General features: G+C 42.3%; 2 protein-coding genes and 1 long non-coding RNA gene across 3 annotated transcripts; 1 reads left to right on the top strand and 2 right to left on the bottom strand.

Moving 5' to 3' along the window:
• Nucleotides 1-6,622: 6,622 nt before the first annotated feature.
• LOC125010478 lies at nucleotides 6,623-8,725 on the bottom strand. Its single transcript, XR_007113082.1, has 2 exons — nucleotides 8,583-8,725; nucleotides 6,623-8,218 (listed from the first exon to the last, which is right to left on the bottom strand). It is a non-coding gene; the product is annotated as an uncharacterized LOC125010478 (long non-coding RNA).
• On the top strand, nucleotides 8,294-13,862 carry wrnip1 (WRN helicase interacting protein 1). The gene is made up of 7 exons (XM_047589128.1): nucleotides 8,294-9,028; nucleotides 10,276-10,470; nucleotides 10,883-11,121; nucleotides 11,801-12,015; nucleotides 12,683-12,838; nucleotides 13,021-13,100; nucleotides 13,219-13,862. The coding sequence occupies exons 1-7, from the start codon at nucleotides 8,390-8,392 to the stop codon at nucleotides 13,504-13,506; spliced, it is 1,812 nt and encodes a 603-aa protein (XP_047445084.1). The 5' UTR covers nucleotides 8,294-8,389; the 3' UTR covers nucleotides 13,507-13,862.
• On the bottom strand, nucleotides 13,850-15,887 carry LOC125010477 (chymotrypsin-like elastase family member 3B). Its single transcript, XM_047589130.1, has 8 exons — nucleotides 15,814-15,887; nucleotides 15,600-15,688; nucleotides 15,253-15,335; nucleotides 14,957-15,082; nucleotides 14,716-14,852; nucleotides 14,460-14,602; nucleotides 14,016-14,168; nucleotides 13,850-13,904 (listed from the first exon to the last, which is right to left on the bottom strand). Exons 1-8 carry the CDS (start codon nucleotides 15,851-15,853, stop codon nucleotides 13,887-13,889), a joined length of 789 nt encoding a protein of 262 aa, XP_047445086.1. The 5' UTR covers nucleotides 15,854-15,887; the 3' UTR covers nucleotides 13,850-13,886.
• Between the last annotated feature and the right edge of the window lie 382 nt (nucleotides 15,888-16,269).

The raw sequence follows: 16,269 nt of genomic DNA, 5'->3' as shown, positions 1-16,269 counted from the left end.
AACCCAGGAGGAATCCAGCTATGCTCAAGCCACCATGAAATACTTTTGACAACAGAAGCACAGACTGCAAACCGAGCCACGGTGACCCCAGCCAAAGTCGCCTCACTCCAGCGACTCAAGCCAAAGTCTGGCCTCATGCGTGCAGCAGCCGTGGAGGGATGGGGAACCTTGGCAGATTGAGGGGAGTCGAGTCAGGTAAGGTGATGGAAGCGAAGGCGTTTACCTGTCAGCTCACATTTCGCGACAAGTGACCACGCCAAGGTTACGCGTTAATCTGTTTCCTGCATTGATAGGAATCGAGCTGTGTTGCTGTGGGAGCTGTGGGAAAAGGGCCTCAGCAATCTTTCTACGCTTTCTTTGAGGCTATAGCCAGAGCACACTCGCCCACTGCTACACCCTGTATTTTTACTCTGTTGTGGGCTCGGGCACTCGAGCAACATGGCTACGGAAGAAAGAGCAAGCAACTCTGACTGGGCAGAAACAGATGGGAGTGAAACCAGCCATCAATCACTCAGACAGAGACACTCGCACCTGTCTTTGGATGCCAGCAGATGACAGACAGCGTAGGTCATTCGCAGCATGTTGTGTCAATTTAAGAGGCGTGGACAGTTAACTTTCTTCTCGACTAGTGGTGCGCATGGCACATACGGACATGGCTACTCCACACAATAGTGTATAGTAGTTGTTACGTTTTTTGTTTGTTTGTTTTTAAGATGGAAAAAGTGGATTCTGCAACGTGACATTAAATGCAGCAAGTGAAACTCCCATCACCTTACAGCTTAGCTCCGGTTTCCAAGACACAGGGGTAGGCCGAGGTTATTAAGCTCAGCAGGTCTCTGAGGCTTATAACATAAAGCATATACCGTCACTTACACTCTGTAGTGAGACTAAAGCCAAAGAAAGTAACAGCATCATAACCGGTGCTCAAAATCCCCTCTCGCCTTCTCTGCCAGGAGCAAGTACACACAAGGTGGAAGCTGAGAAATATCTGCCCGGTCTGCGGGTGCATGATTAAATGTTGTTTAGATAATGTGACAGCAAAATTATCTGGATGTTTGGAGACAACGTCAACTTCAAAAATGCTCGGAAAGCCAGACGCAGAATGGACCGTATAATTGTGCATTGGTGTATATACGCGTGTGTGCGTGTGTGTGGTCGACCTTGCAGTTTCAGCTTAAGCGCTTTCAGAGTGGAAAACATCTAAAGGTCAATTGATATACAGCGCAGGGGATAGCGCCTTTAAATAGTAAAACTATGGCTGTATCCTTTGTAACTTTAACAACTATGAAATCTCAAGCAGATTAAACAACAGAGCTTTTTTTTTTTCCGATTGCAACAAATTCGAATTATTTCTAAATTAATTGATTCAATTCATGGTTGTATTTATTGTAATAATGTTTCCCAGCGTCCAAATGTTCGCCCAGTTTTTGTCAGACCAACCCAGAAACCCAAAGAAATTCAATTTATGATTGTGAATGGCAGAAAAAAAAGCAAATTTTCTTTTCCCGAAGCAAGTCTTTAATTAACTAAATATTTAAAACAGAATGAAGAAAAAGGCAACTTCTAGATGTGTTTGAAGTTTATAGAGTATGTTTTACCTCTCATCCAAGTTCAATCTAACTTTATAAACCACCAAAGGGCTGTACAGAATAAATAAATGAAATACATTTTTTGATTTCGCTTTGCATTGTTTTATTTTTTTTAATTGTTTGTTTTAAGTCATGTCTCATGCTCTTACTTTGTACAGGACTTTGTTTCAGCTGTAGCTGACTTGAGTTGAGTTTTTCACAAAGTGGAATCTTAAAAGTGGCTTTTGTTACTCAGATAATTTCAGAATAATTTCCTGCAACATGTGAGGAATGACACAATAAATGCCCCAATTTTTTGTCTAAACTATTGATCAAAGTGTAATTTATCCTACGCACCAAATCTGCTACTCAGGCAGAGATTTTATCACCACATTCATAAGTGCATGAGAGAGAAAAACATGTTTTCCTTAATTGTCAGAATATGCGTGGAGGTAAACACCGAGTCTTGCATGACTTGGTATTGGGGTGTTTGTTTGGTACAAGGTGAACCTTTAAAAACAGAGCGCCGACCTCGCTCGCAGAGAACACAATGTCCTGGGAAGCACCGGGGGACGTGTGCTGTGGCTACTGTCCAGTCACCTCTCACGTCTCCACTCACACATCACTCTAGCTGCCAGCCCTGGCTACGCTTTCTCTCGGAAACTTGTGGGCTTAAATGTGGTGCGGCAGCATTGAAACTCAACTCCCCGTGCTAATGTCTAAGAAGTCTCCTCTGTTCTCTCTCTGTCATCCCCAGGGGCTTCGCTTTGCTGCAGACTTTTTGATTTTTGGTAATGTGTATGTTTCACAATTCATAATTTTGCAGATAATGTAATGCATGCAGGCTGACATGTCTAAATATGATTAGTTGTTAAAGCATATACACAGCTGCCTTGAAACTGGTAATTCTAAATTATATGAATCCTTTTCACTTTGTGGCCTTGAGTACAATTTTAAGGGGAAATTGCATTTTACTTCTACTTGCAATGGAACATTCTCAGTTGTGTGCCGCTACTTACTATAGTAGGTTTTTATTTCAAACAGTAGGTGGCATTGTTCCTCTGTACAAACCATGAAGGAGCTCTAAAGTTTCCCTTAAAGTGACAGCGGTAGTAAATTCAAGCTGCTGAGTTAAATACTTCATGCTTGAAGCCGGTTTATTTTCTTTTTAAAGTCTCAAAATGTCCCCAGAAACATCTTGTATGAGCCATGAAGCATAATAAATGTCTCCTCCTCCTGCCCAGCGCAGGTCTACTGATCAATGAGAGGAGAAGAGAAGAAGCAACACTATAATGGTCCCAAAATAATCCTGCTCACAAACGAGACAGACAAACAGCATTTAGCCATGTTAAAATAAAACTTATTTTCATTAATGGCAAAATAGTTTTGTCTGAAAATAGTAAAAAAAAATGTCTTGAGCTGCTTCTTATACTCGAATTTAACACATTACAAAAACAAATACAACTTGTCACGTTATGTTATATTATAGTATGGTCACAAAGTAACCGTACTTCAATAACATCCACTGTAAGTCGAGCGCAGTCCTTGAAGAAGAATACGTTCCCAGATGCACTATTATTATTAGTATGGAAATTTAAGAAGCGCTATGAATTGATGGTGCCATAACGGATATTAAACTTAGTGACAGAATTCAAAGAAAGCTTAGCCACATACTCGTGGATCTCCTGCAGCAAATGTCAGTGTGGATCTTCTAAATGCCAAGAGAAACGGGAGAGGGTGAGATGGCTTCAGCTTGTCTCTGAGGTATAGTATCACAGCATTAAAGATAACTGCAGGAGTCTCTGTGTGTATGTATGTATTTATAAGCTGTGGCAGTGTATATGTTTACCCCCAGACTGGAGTGGAATGCATCCAGTGATTCTGATGGAAACAAATGAAATATAAGAAACAGACAAACTGGATTGACATAGTGAACTTCAGACAAAACTTTTAAAATTGCTTAATATTATGTCATAGAAAACGTTTTTTTCTTTCACTGATCTGTCAAAGCTGCAGTGACGTCACAGTTGCACTGGTACAAAACCACGCACAGTCACTAGATGGCAGCAAGACCAGTAAACACGACATCGTGTTTGTTGTGCTCAACCTCTGATTTCCACTAGGGCACAGGCGTCAAACATACGACCCGTGTACCAAAAGCGTCCTACTGGCGGTTCTAAGCTGGCCCCTGAAATGAATTCGCAAAGTGCAAAATAACATAGAAGACTGCAATTTTAACTGTTAGCCCTAATTTGTTTTAATAAGAGAAATGGACAAAATACAACATTAAGACCTAGGACTGAACAGCAGACAGCCACGTGCCCAAACTGCATTTATTTTTCTTAAGAAATTTCAGATTTTAAAAGGCTTATCAAATACTTTCCTAATTAACTTGTTCTTCTTCGCGTTAAAACAAACGGAAAAAGTCTGGAGTCTGGCCCACTTGAGATCAAACTGGGCTGTGTGTGACCCCCGAACTAAAATGAGTTTGACACCCCCTGCACTGGGGTCATACTCTCCCCTCATAAACACCATTAACTCTTATCTAATGTTTTATCCTCCCAGCTCGTTTCCATAACACAGCAAAACACACATGCACTGTAGTAATCAAGCTTAAAATACTGAGAATAACATTATCGCTTAGAGAATACCCCACCATATGCTGAGCTAATTCAATTAAACCCTTCATTTAGATGAAGGATAACATAAAATCAGAGCTCGCAACAGCAAGTAGTCAAAGTGTTTAATTACACAGGAGATTGCTCCGTCTGCAGGTGCAGCATATAACCTACGACCTGGTAAATCTAATTCAGTCCAGTAAAGCATCTCAAACCTTGATTCTACCATTACAGAGATAAATGTTTATTAAATGCGTTTGCACCAAAGAGACCAAGACTTTCTCGTGGCACTGAGTTGCTGACATTAACAAACACATATCTGTGTTTGCTGTCAAAAGCAAAAGCAATTACAGCGCTACAATTAAAGAGGAAACTCATTTCCATTTGGCTGAGAGCACCACTCTGCATGAAACCCGATGCTACAACACAACGCAATTACGCTGCGGCCCACGTTGGAAACTCATGTGTTGACTTGAGTTTTTAATGCCTCATAGTCTTTTGACAAAGTTGCAACAGTAAGAAGATGTAAAACTGATTAAATCCAAACAAAAACTCTACCAGTTTGCAACAACCAAAAATTGGGGGATCCCTTTACCCCAACACATGCATGGCTGTAAATATGTATGCTTAGCTATGCTTCATGCAAAGCACATACAGTATAGTATTCTTCTGATATTAAACATAAACTACACAATGAAGACAATAACATTAGTAGTCTGCTCAAGCGAAAGAGACAAAGACCAAAAAATACATAATGCGTCAGTAAACACTTTGTGATTTGTCATTCTCGAGGGACAGAGAGATTATCACATAAATGAAGTTATTAAATATGTCTGCGAAGGTCGTCCAGGTCAGGTACATCTAAAAACACATTTAAAAGTCCACTTTTTTTTTGAAGATTATTAAATGTTGTTCCGTCAACTGCTGCCATCTCTTCAGAAAGCGTCCAGAAGGAGTTTTTGGTAATTCTGCAGTATATTCTCATTTGTATACAAATGAATGATTATGTGATGTTCAGCCCACACAGAATAATCTCATCTTGGAAGCAGAATGAACCAAAGATGTTTTCCCATAAAACCAAATGAACTCCCGCAGTAGCAAGGCCTGGCCTCTTAAAGGCGACTCACACAGGTAAATAACTGAGCCGCTGCTCTGTATTCTCTAATGAGGATGTGTAACAGTATAATTAAAGGTTTTTCTTAGACTAGTCCACTAAATTCTATTGCTACCATAGATTTACTCCACGTAACAAATCCTCTGACAATATAAGGGGTAGTTCTCCAAAAAATACATTGTAGAAAATTCAAGTATTGATAAAAGTCTTAATAACAACAGCTATATTTGCTACCGTTGCTACTGGATTGATATTCTCATTAGACGCGTATAAGAAAACAAAACTGCGTTCATACCTGAATGGCAGACGGTCTGGGCCTCCTCCTGTAGCAGAGTAAATTGCACAGACTGCGCCATACGTGGGAAACGACCAGGCACATGCTGTTGACCAGCCAAACGTCCCAGAGTGTGACAAAGTTCTCCATTGCTTTCACTTTGTTCTTCATCCTTCCTCCACAGCGTCGCTTCCCCTATCTTTAACTACAAAGGGCCTCTCCGAGCTTAGAGTCTCGAGCCGAGCAGATGACAGTACCTTCTCAGGGTAAGGACTACCCAAACGTTAATGCAACACCATCCTCCACGGCTTAGTTCACTTTACCCCCCCAACATCAATCAACACTTGCAGGCAAAGGAAGGACAGTGTGTCCTCGTGACAAAAGAGTGACAGGTGTCCGCAAAGAGTGTCTGTCTGTGAGAGGCAAGCTATCTCTAATTCCGTCCAGCAGCCCTGTATTTACCAGAAAAAGCGCATTCTATTTAGTGTTGTTTTTGCCAACGTGCCATGCTCACGGAAACTTGGGAGAACCACAGTTTAAAGGCAGAATTTACATTCAGTACAGCATGGGGGGGTCTAGCCTTTCGGTGGACACAGACACTTGGATGTAGTGGCATGTGGTATTGAATTACTGCTGCAAATGTCACACGGACAATCACATGAGGACTCACAGTCAACTGTCACAATTTAAACTATTTTATATTGCACACCTACACTAGAGCATCCAGTCAGTGTGTTTTATAACAGTATTTACCAAAGCGTACGGATGGGATCATGAGGCAGTATTGTGTCAGTGGATGTGTCTCCAGTATACCCACAGTGTCTTCTGGGCACGAAACACACAAAGTCACAACGCCAAGAAAGCATCATCTGTCCAAAGGTGGCCAATCACAGCTATGTGCAGCATGCCCAGAACCCCTCCATCCAGCTCTGCCAAGTACAATTATGAGCTCACATTTGGATGGTAGCCGTAGCCTCGCTACTCACATGACTCTACTGGCTGCTGCAAAGAGGGTGGGGAGGCGGGAGGAAGAAAAACGGATACATGATTGCTAATAATGTCTCAGTTTATTTTACCGTGGGCTTTGTACATTTCAGCTGTAACATGTGATTGATTAAATATCAGAGGACGCTATTTATGACGACATCACCATCAGCTGCCCTTATTTTTAGGCCAATATGTGTTTGGTGAAACATGGAATATGCTGTCGAATTGGTTATTTAAAAAAACTGTCAAAATTGTTTTAATCTTTACTTGTGGATGCGTACACTTAAATAAAAAAAAAGGCACTGTTTGTTGGCTCTATCTTCTGGTAGCAGAGGAAGTAAGACCAGCTTGATCGTGTTTGACCGTTGGCGCATTAATGAAGTGGCTTCAGTTTGGCTGTTCTTCCTGAGGTTTCTTTCCTTCTTCTCAGCCTGGCTGGTTCGGTGTGAGCAGAAAAGGAGAGAGATAACAAGGAGGGCTGCAGCACTCATACTAATAAATTGTACTGTGTATAGGGGGCTGGCATGTTGCTGTTTAATTGAAACGATTAAATGAACAGCAAATGAAAAGTCTCCTTTCTGAATGATTTAATTTCTCATTGTGTTTCTCAAATAACTCCCTGTCTTAATTACTAAATTTAACCTAGCCTATTCTTCGCAGTGTAAATTACACCTCACTCTAGGTTTGCTTTATAGAAATGTATTACACATATTAAGGTAGAGGTGTGCTTTACCTCAAAATCAAGATCAGTGCACTGACTCAGACTGCTGCTGTGTCTGTGAGCGAACAGCTGCCGTGCCCCGCTATGCATTACTGTTAATGTTTGTCTAGGTGGCTAAAACATTACCTATTATGTGCAATACGTTTGCTCGGGTAAACTGTGTCACAAATGTCCACGTTGACACAAAGATGATCAAAGTGATCGAAGTCAACAAAACGGTTAGGTATTAACACGTGGTGTAAATTTTTTACAGCAAATAAAATACATAAGCCTGGACAAATGAGGACGTGAACAGAATGTAAACTGGTTGCAGAAGGCACAGATGGATTTTTGTTGAGATTTTTAATGCACAGCGCCACACAGGGGCGTCACTAGGTTTTAAGGACAGGGGAGGCTTAGCCCCCAAACAGCTACCAAAGACTGAGAATTTGTTGACTGATATTATTTCAGTCTGTTTTTAAACACATTGCAACAACAAACACAAGTTCCAACAGTAACTATTAATGAAGTCGCACAGATAACATATGTGACTACAATGGTTGCAGTTTCAAGCCCTGAAAAAATATTACTTAATTGCTTGAATTAAATTAATATTAATGAGTGGAACTGATTGGACGCACTGAATGTATATAAATATATATTCAATATTTCTTCCAGGAGTAAAAAGCATATTGTACTTTAAAAAAAAATCGCCCAACACAACACAAAAAAAGGAAAAAGAAAACACTATAATGGTACACGGCCCCATTGTAAGGTGATAATTTATATTATATACCTTATAATAATATTATACAGTTTATATTATACACTCATAAGTGACTGTAAAGTTGTGGCTCATAATGTCTGTACAGTGTAACAGAAATCTTCAGATGGCGGATGTTCTCCTTTGCGCCTGAACGCGCACGAACAGACAGGAAGAAATGAAAGGAAGTCCACCTAAAAGAAAAAAGGTAAATTTACAAAAAAACGTGTAAGAAAATTATTAATCTGGTTAGTTATAAGACATACTTGGATATAATTTTGAAATAAAATACAAAAAAAAATTATAATTTATGTTAAACATGTGTGGTCACGTGGTTCGGGGTCAAACGTTTCGCGGGAAGCAACATGGCGAACGAGGGGACGTCCGTCAGTGCAGTGCAGTGTCCTGTTTGTTTCAAAGACTTCACGGACGTCACAATTAACGGACATCTCGACGAGTGTCTGCTGAAGAGCGTTACCGACAGTAGTACGTCCACCGCGGACGAGACTGGACCTCCAGTAAAGAAATCTCGGATTAGTGCGGAGGCTGTCAACAAACCTGTACCCAGCTCCTCCTCCTCCTCGTCCTCCTCAGCTTCCTCCATGCCTGCTAGTCAGTCCTCGGCAACGTTTTCTATGTTTCAGACCAACAAGAGCAAAGCTTCAGCTCAAAGTGAGCGGAATGGTTTGTTTACAAGTAAACAACAAAGTCCTTCCGGGCCTGTCAACAAGGGGGTGAAACGTTTACTGACGGAGTCGGAGCCCGGAGAACAGAATGCTACGGGAAGCCCGAAGAGCCAAACATCTGTATCCAGCCTAGAACATGCATCGCCACAGGCGTTGTTGTCATCAAGCAAACCTCTGGCGGAGATGCTGAGACCGCAGACACTGGAGGATTACTTCGGTCAAAGTAAAGTTGTGGGACATCAGACTCTCCTCCGGTCGCTGCTGGACTCCCAGGAGATACCGTCTCTGGTCCTGTGGGGGCCACCAGGATGTGGAAAGGTGTAAAACCTTTACTACCCTGCTGTTTCATATACACTTACTGGCCAGTGAATTATTACAGAAAACAAATTTATTTCTTTGTTATATTTATTAATATGCATTCAGATATAACTGTCTTGCACTAAATCTTTCTAGTGTGTTGATTTTTCTATTATTTTGACATTTTAGAGGGCTATAGCCTGAATAACTGGAAAATGATTTGTGTTTAATTCAAAAGTTTAACCACAAAATGATCGTGCAGCTGGCAACATACCTTACTACTGCCACTGAATGCATAGCCATAAGGTTTCACAGAATTCAACACCAGCAGCTGAGATTATTTTCAGTATAAATGAATATGTTTTAACATTATAAAATTTCAGGAATTTATGGCAAAGTCCAAAAACCACAGCTGCTATGTTGACAGGTGTATTAAAAGGCAGCACAGTTTTGCTGTGAACTATTAATTACTATAATTGTTTAAATTCACGTCTGTCCAGATTAGAGGATCAAGCTCTAATGTAAAATATGTTTTAGCATTTATTTTCACCTCACGTATCTGTATGACTGAAGCTATACAATAAGACACAATTAATTCATCTGTTGATATTTCTTATTAATCCAGGCTTGCAAATCAATAATCAAACAATAATTTTCATAATCGAGTAAACCGCCAATTATTGTCTCAATATTTATCAGTTTTTTTCCAAAACCTAAGTTTCAAAAATAGTTAATTAGTTAAAAAAGTCTGTTTCATTTTCCTTTTCATTAAGTGATCCCTGAATCAACAACTGGACATTTTGCCAAAATAAAAGACACAAAGCAGAAAACAAACTCTTAAATAGGATCTAATTTTGGTTGACTCTGGCGAGGTGACAGGTTGTGTAGCACATTGATGTAGTGTGTTATGCCATCCGTGGCTTCTAGGCTGCTGCTTGAACCCGTTCTCCTCGTCAGACGTGAATACAGCATGTTAATGACTTCTTAGCCACGTGGAGCTGCCGCCGTGGATTGTTCTCCAGCAGCTCGCCATTCTTAGACCTCATCAACATGCCCCGCCGACACTTTACCTCTTTAACTCCTCCCGTCAGTTGTCTTGCGGCGTTCAGGTTTCCCCCCATTATGTGGTAATTTGTGGTTTGGCGCTGGCTGTGGGGATTTACAGCGCGGGGCTTTGCGAGGCTGTCAAGCGAAGGTTCGTTATATTACCTGTCTATGCTGTGCGCGCGCAAGTCAAATCACCCCGCGTGTCGTCTCTCACCTTCCAGACCACCCTCGCCCACATAATTGCCAGCGGCAGCAAGAAGACGGGGACGGCTCGGTTCGTCACTCTGTCCGCCACCAGCGCGTCCGTCAACGACGTGCGGGAGGTGATCAAGCAGGCGCAGAATGAGAAGCGGCTGTGCAAGAGGAAGACCATCCTGTTCATTGACGAGATCCACCGCTTCAACAAATCCCAACAGGTGGAGTGTTGAGCCAGAGAGGCTTTTTACTTTTATAATGGTCTTTCCGTCCCTGCGGTTAAATGGTCTCTGCAGGGATAAATGTATATATCTTAAAATAGATACTACAATACCTCCTGCTTCATGTTTGATCCTGGGGAAACATTTCTAAGTTTTATAGTCATTTAGATTTTTACTGAAACTACATTAACATATATTTCGCTGCTTTAAATTCTACCAAAATGTTGATTATTTGTAATACTTAGCGTCTTTCTAGTATTCTGTGAAGTCCCTACTTTATATCAGATAGCAGCGAGATCCAGTCCTTGTTTAATGACCTGATAAGCATGAGAACTCACGGCATGACTAAGTGGCGTGATTGGAAGTCCTCTCATCTCTTCTGTGTTCGCTCTTTTTGTTTCCGCTCCTCTAGGACACTTTCCTGCCCCACGTGGAGTGCGGGACGGTAATTCTGATCGGTGCGACCACCGAGAATCCCTCCTTCCAGGTGAATGCTGCCCTGCTGAGCAGGTGCAGGGTGCTGGTTCTGGAGAAGCTGTCGGTGGAGGCGATGGGCTCGATCCTGAACAGGGCCGTGGCCTTCCTCGGGATCAGGGTCAAGGGACAAGATTCGGTAAATACTAACAATGGCGACCGGACAAATGGACACGAGTAAGTGCTCCACTGTGGCCCCTACACCTCGAAATCCTTTCTTTGAGTTTCATAATGTATATATTGGTGCAATTTTTCATTTTTTTTCCAGAGCCGATCCTCTCATATATTTACAGGACAGGTTTTGCATATGAATTGTATTGATGTTTGAGATGCACAGAAATCTGGGGCTGTAACACGTATGGGCAGAGAAGAGTTAACCATCTAACTTTAGTGTATCATGGCGATGTCATGGTGAAACTTTAATTCTAGGTACAGCAATGTACACCAATCAGCCACAACATTATGACCACTGACAGGAGAAGTGAATAACATTGACCATCTTGTGACGATACAATGTTCTGTTGGGAAACTTCTCGACCTGGCATTCATGTGGATGTAAAACATGTACCCCACCACCATAGCAATGACACTCCATGTCCATTTTCTGATGAATCACAACTGTTTTGGAGGCACAAGGGAGACCTAGACAATATTAGGAATGTGGTCATAATGTTATGCCTGATCGGTGTAGTAACCTACTGTATATCCTGCGTCAGGGGTGCAGGTTTGGTTTGGAAGATCAAGTCAAAATGTTTAAACAACTAACTTCCTTTCCTCGTCAATTCTGTTACGGGTCTCTGCTTTCCTTGTGTATATGACTGACAGACTAAATCTGGTGTTTATTGTTGTTTTTTAGACCAAAGATTTACATTGAACAAAAAGCCCTGGACACCATCGCCTATCTGTGCGACGGCGACGCAAGAACGGGCCTCAACAGTCTCCAGCTGGCCGTTCAGGCTCAGATGAACCTGATGCGACCAAACCAGGCCGGCTCTCCTCAAGAGATACTGGTGACGGAGGAGCACATCAAGGAGGGTCTCCAGAGGTCCCACATTCTCTATGACAAAGCCGGTAAGCTCACGTTTCCCTATGATGTAACACCTGTGAACCCTATGTATTTATTTTAACTCTATGAACTTTGCTCCTGCTTGGTCTTGAAGACGTTCGCTTTAATCTGGGATTTTCAGCAACTGTTCATGGAGGCATTTTTATATCTTATATCTACGTTTCAATGTAAAAAGTAATTGCAGACTAGACTAGAGTGTCGTAGGTTGACTGAATCCTGTTGCCTTAGTCATCAAATATTAGTAGAGCTGTGTGTAACGTGGTTAGTTAAATGACAGATCCGCTGTGTCCTTCAAGTTACAACCGCTTCAGTACAGTCAGCAATAGTTTTTAAAATCCAGATCCTCTCCAGTCATTTGAGCCTTTTGCTGAGCATCCCTGGATAACTCCCCTCATAAGACTTGATAGTCCTCAAAGCTGTCCACCTGTTACACAACATGCAGCTGTCCCAAAAGACAGAGATTTACTGTTCCCTGCTTCCCCCCGGGTGATGAAACCGCCCCCCTACACACTCTTCTAATCACTTGATGGAGAAAGTATCCGTCACTTTGCGGCGGCTTTAGTTGGTGTGAAAAGGACGTCCTTTTTTAAACCACGTTGAATACTCGGGGGAAAATAAATTGGTGCCACCTAAAGGATAACTACGTGTATCAAATGTGTGTGTTTCCCGAAGGCGAAGAGCATTACAACATTATCTCAGCGTTGCATAAATCGATGAGAGGCTCCCATGCGAACGCCTCCCTCTACTGGCTGGGCCGCATGCTGGAGGGAGGCGAGGATCCGCTCTACGTGGCGCGCAGGCTGGTCCGCTTCGCCAGCGAGGACGTCGGTACGTCAGTTTATCCGAACTGTCGTCATCCAACGTGCATCTGCCAGTTACTTAAAAAGAATTCTGATTTCTGATTTTTCTTTGGGTCCTATGGTTTAAGGGTTCTAGAGAATTATAAATATGTGTATATGTCATCTGTGTGAGAAGACTTTCTGACTGGATGCATTACATCTTCCTCTCAGGTCTGGCAGATCCCTTGGCTCTCACCCAGGCTGTGTCCGCCTTCCAGGCCTGTCACTTCATAGGGATGCCCGAATGTGAGGTGGGCTCATCCGACCAGTTATTACACCTATTATTTCTTGTGTTTTATCGTCTGTCAGCTGTTCCCTTGGCGTCTTTGCGTCCGTTACTCTCTCTTCCTTTCGTCCCGCTCTCAACAGGTCATCCTGGCTCAGCTGGTGGTCTACCTGGCGCGGGCGCCCAAGTCCGTGGAGATCTACATGGCCTACAACAACGTGAAGGCCTGTCTGAGAAACCACAAAGGGCCCCTTCCTCCCGTCCCCTTGCACCTCCGCAACGCTCCCACCCGGCTGATGAAGCAGCTGGACTACGGGAAAGGCTACAAGTACAACCCGGCCTTCAGCGGCCCTGTAGAGCAGGAGTACTTACCTGAGGAGCTGCGGGATATTAACTTCTTCACCTTTACACCTTCGAAGCCAGGAGTGTAATTACCTACTGTCTAAGGTAAAGCTGTAAACCAAAGCTACTGAAGAGAAATATGATCTTAATTCAAATTTGCACTTTTTTTTCATGAATGTCTTTTGCAAAGGGAAGAAAAAAAGATCCATTTAACACTAGACCCATTTAAATTAGATCATCATCAGCCAGACATAATAAGGCCTTTGCATTTTCAGTTATTTAAACATTTACTATGTTAACGTTCACGGTTTCATTCCTTTTCCCTTTTATTTCATACTATTTCTGATCGAAGTGTTACGTAATCTGTTACATCTGTTGTTTTATAATCACCACAACCTGTAGATATTCTAATAAAAAACAAGTCACAGATACAATGAGCATTTCATTACACTGTTTATTGTTCAGTCCTTCAGTTTCGGGCCATTGTCTGCAAGAAAAAAAAGAAAAGAAAAAAAGATTTATTTTACATGTCATAGAGTCTTATGTGTAGCTTTATGTGAAGTGATTGATTTTGGGGGGTTGGGGGTTGTTCCCTCACCTCGCTGATCCAGGGGACGAAGGAAGCAACGCGGGTAAAGATGGTGGGCTTTTGCGGGGTGTTGCACCCGCGTCCATCCACGAAGCTAGTCACTCCTTCGACGTACCATCTGCCGTCTCTGCCCTTACAGTTCAACGGGCCTCCAGAGTCGCCCTGGAAGTCGATAGCATATAGTTAAGACATAAGATGTTGTTCATTTATCCCACGTATGAGAAATTTCCTTGTCACAATAGCACGGAATTAGGCAGGAATAAACACAAAAAACACTTAATATAGAAATATAGAGACATTGTGTATACACATATAAAATTGCTAAAAGTGGTAAATATAATATAATTGCTAAGATTATAAAATGTAGACAGTGAGGTAGTGGTTTACAGGAGCAATGGCCAACATCACCGGTTTGTTTAACGTAAATACAAGTTAGTTGTGGCTGTTTCTCACATGGCAGGCCGACTTGCTCTCTCCTCCTGCGCACACCATTGTCGTCTTAGCTGAGCTACCCCACCAGTCGCTTTGACTGCAGATGCTGTGATCCACCACAGGAAGTAGGGCCTGCTGTAGCGTAGTTGCCTTCGGGCCGTTAGCTAAAGAGGGAAAGACAGAGAATCTATATGGGTGCATCTCTACAGGTCGCAGAAAGACTTTTGAGCTGCTCGCCGCCCCGCGTGCGTTCCCCTGGTTAAGCTGAAGGCCTTACAATAGAGGCGACCCCAGCCTGTGACGTAGCAGGGCTGGTTGTGGGCCAGAGCAGCGCCGTGCTGGGGCAGGCAAGCCGGCTCAACCTTGTCGTTAATGACCGCACTCCTCTCCAGTTTAAGCAGGGCGATGTCATTTCTACACAATGAGACCAAACATAGATAAGGTTACATCGGCTCGGCTGTTTTTTTCCGCACCACTATCAAGGACATTAGAGTTTCTTCAAACCGATGACGGCTTACCCACAGGACGGGCAGTTGTCCTTCCATTTGGGATGGATGATCATTTTCTCCACCATGATGGACTGCTCAGGTCCCTCTTCCTTGTTCATGTCGTGCTCGGCAAGGACCACCCGGTAAGTGTGGAACCTAAGAAAATGTTCACGGATAAATGCCAGCGTGTAAAGGAGGGTCGTAGTCAAAGTCAGTGATTCCTGGTTCTGTCTGGAACTTCTGTCATATGATCATTTCCAGAAAAGGTGCTTCACACACAGTTTACTTTTAAAACTTAAGAAACTGGGATGCAAATGCCTTCTCACGTGATGCAGTGTGCTGCTGTCAAGACCCAGTTGGGAGCGATGAGTGTCGCTCCACAGGTGGGGAAGAAAGACTCCAGGGACACCTACAGAGTGGAAGAAAACTGAATGGGACATCTTGCAGCACATTTTATTCAGGTGTGGTAGCCCATCAATACAGTTCAATTATTTATTATATCTAGTTACTATGTACAGTGCATGTACACATAATAGCACTAAGATGTTTAAAAGCAGAGGAGTAATCAGTAAAATGTCCTTAGGTACTAAAACCTTGTCACTATGTGCATAGGCTGTATATAGAGAGTTTCATGTTGCCATTAATATGGTTTTAAGACAAATTAATGACTCGCCTGCCATGGCCAGCTGTATGGACGAGCTTCCTCCCCGTTCACCACTCGATTGGTGTTGGGCTGGTATGTGGGTACACCACACCCAGACACTAACACAGGGATAGAGAGACATCAGGACAAGGTAAGTATGTAGTTTAAAAAAAAAAAAAAAATCTCCCAGATCACATTGATTCAATGTCGTCAAGGAGCCGTGGTGCCTTTAATATGAACTTACCACTTGTGACGGCCAACAGGAGGACAAGGACCAGTTCCATCTCTTGTTCGTACAAAAGAACTGACTTATCATGCAGAGCTATTTATGGGAATCAGTCCAGAGAGCTTGGGAGTTTCCCCTCCATTCTCCAGATGGTGAGGCCACGATGTACCAACGGAGATAATGGATGAAAGTAACTGTACGCATAAGTACAAATACACATATTCCAGTAATACAATACGATTCATATTTTTGGGGTTTTCATCTGCAATTTAGATGTGAAATATGTGTGATAATATTAAAAATGGTTCATTTTCACCTATATGTACTCTAGGTCCCACATCAATTATGAGTTAAAAAATAAAACAAAATAAAAAATTAAATGCTAGTGAAATGTTGACGTTTGTCTGTGTATAAACAGTTTATATAAACACTTACATTTTTAAAATTCACATTTGTTTATTTATTCCCTTTTGA

Source organism: Mugil cephalus, chromosome 7 (genome assembly GCF_022458985.1).
Source record: "Mugil cephalus isolate CIBA_MC_2020 chromosome 7, CIBA_Mcephalus_1.1, whole genome shotgun sequence".
Classification (NCBI taxonomy): Eukaryota; Metazoa; Chordata; class Actinopteri; order Mugiliformes; family Mugilidae; genus Mugil; species Mugil cephalus.
The sequence above is the reverse complement of the archived record's forward strand: the minus strand, read 5'-3'. Positions and strand labels throughout refer to the sequence as shown.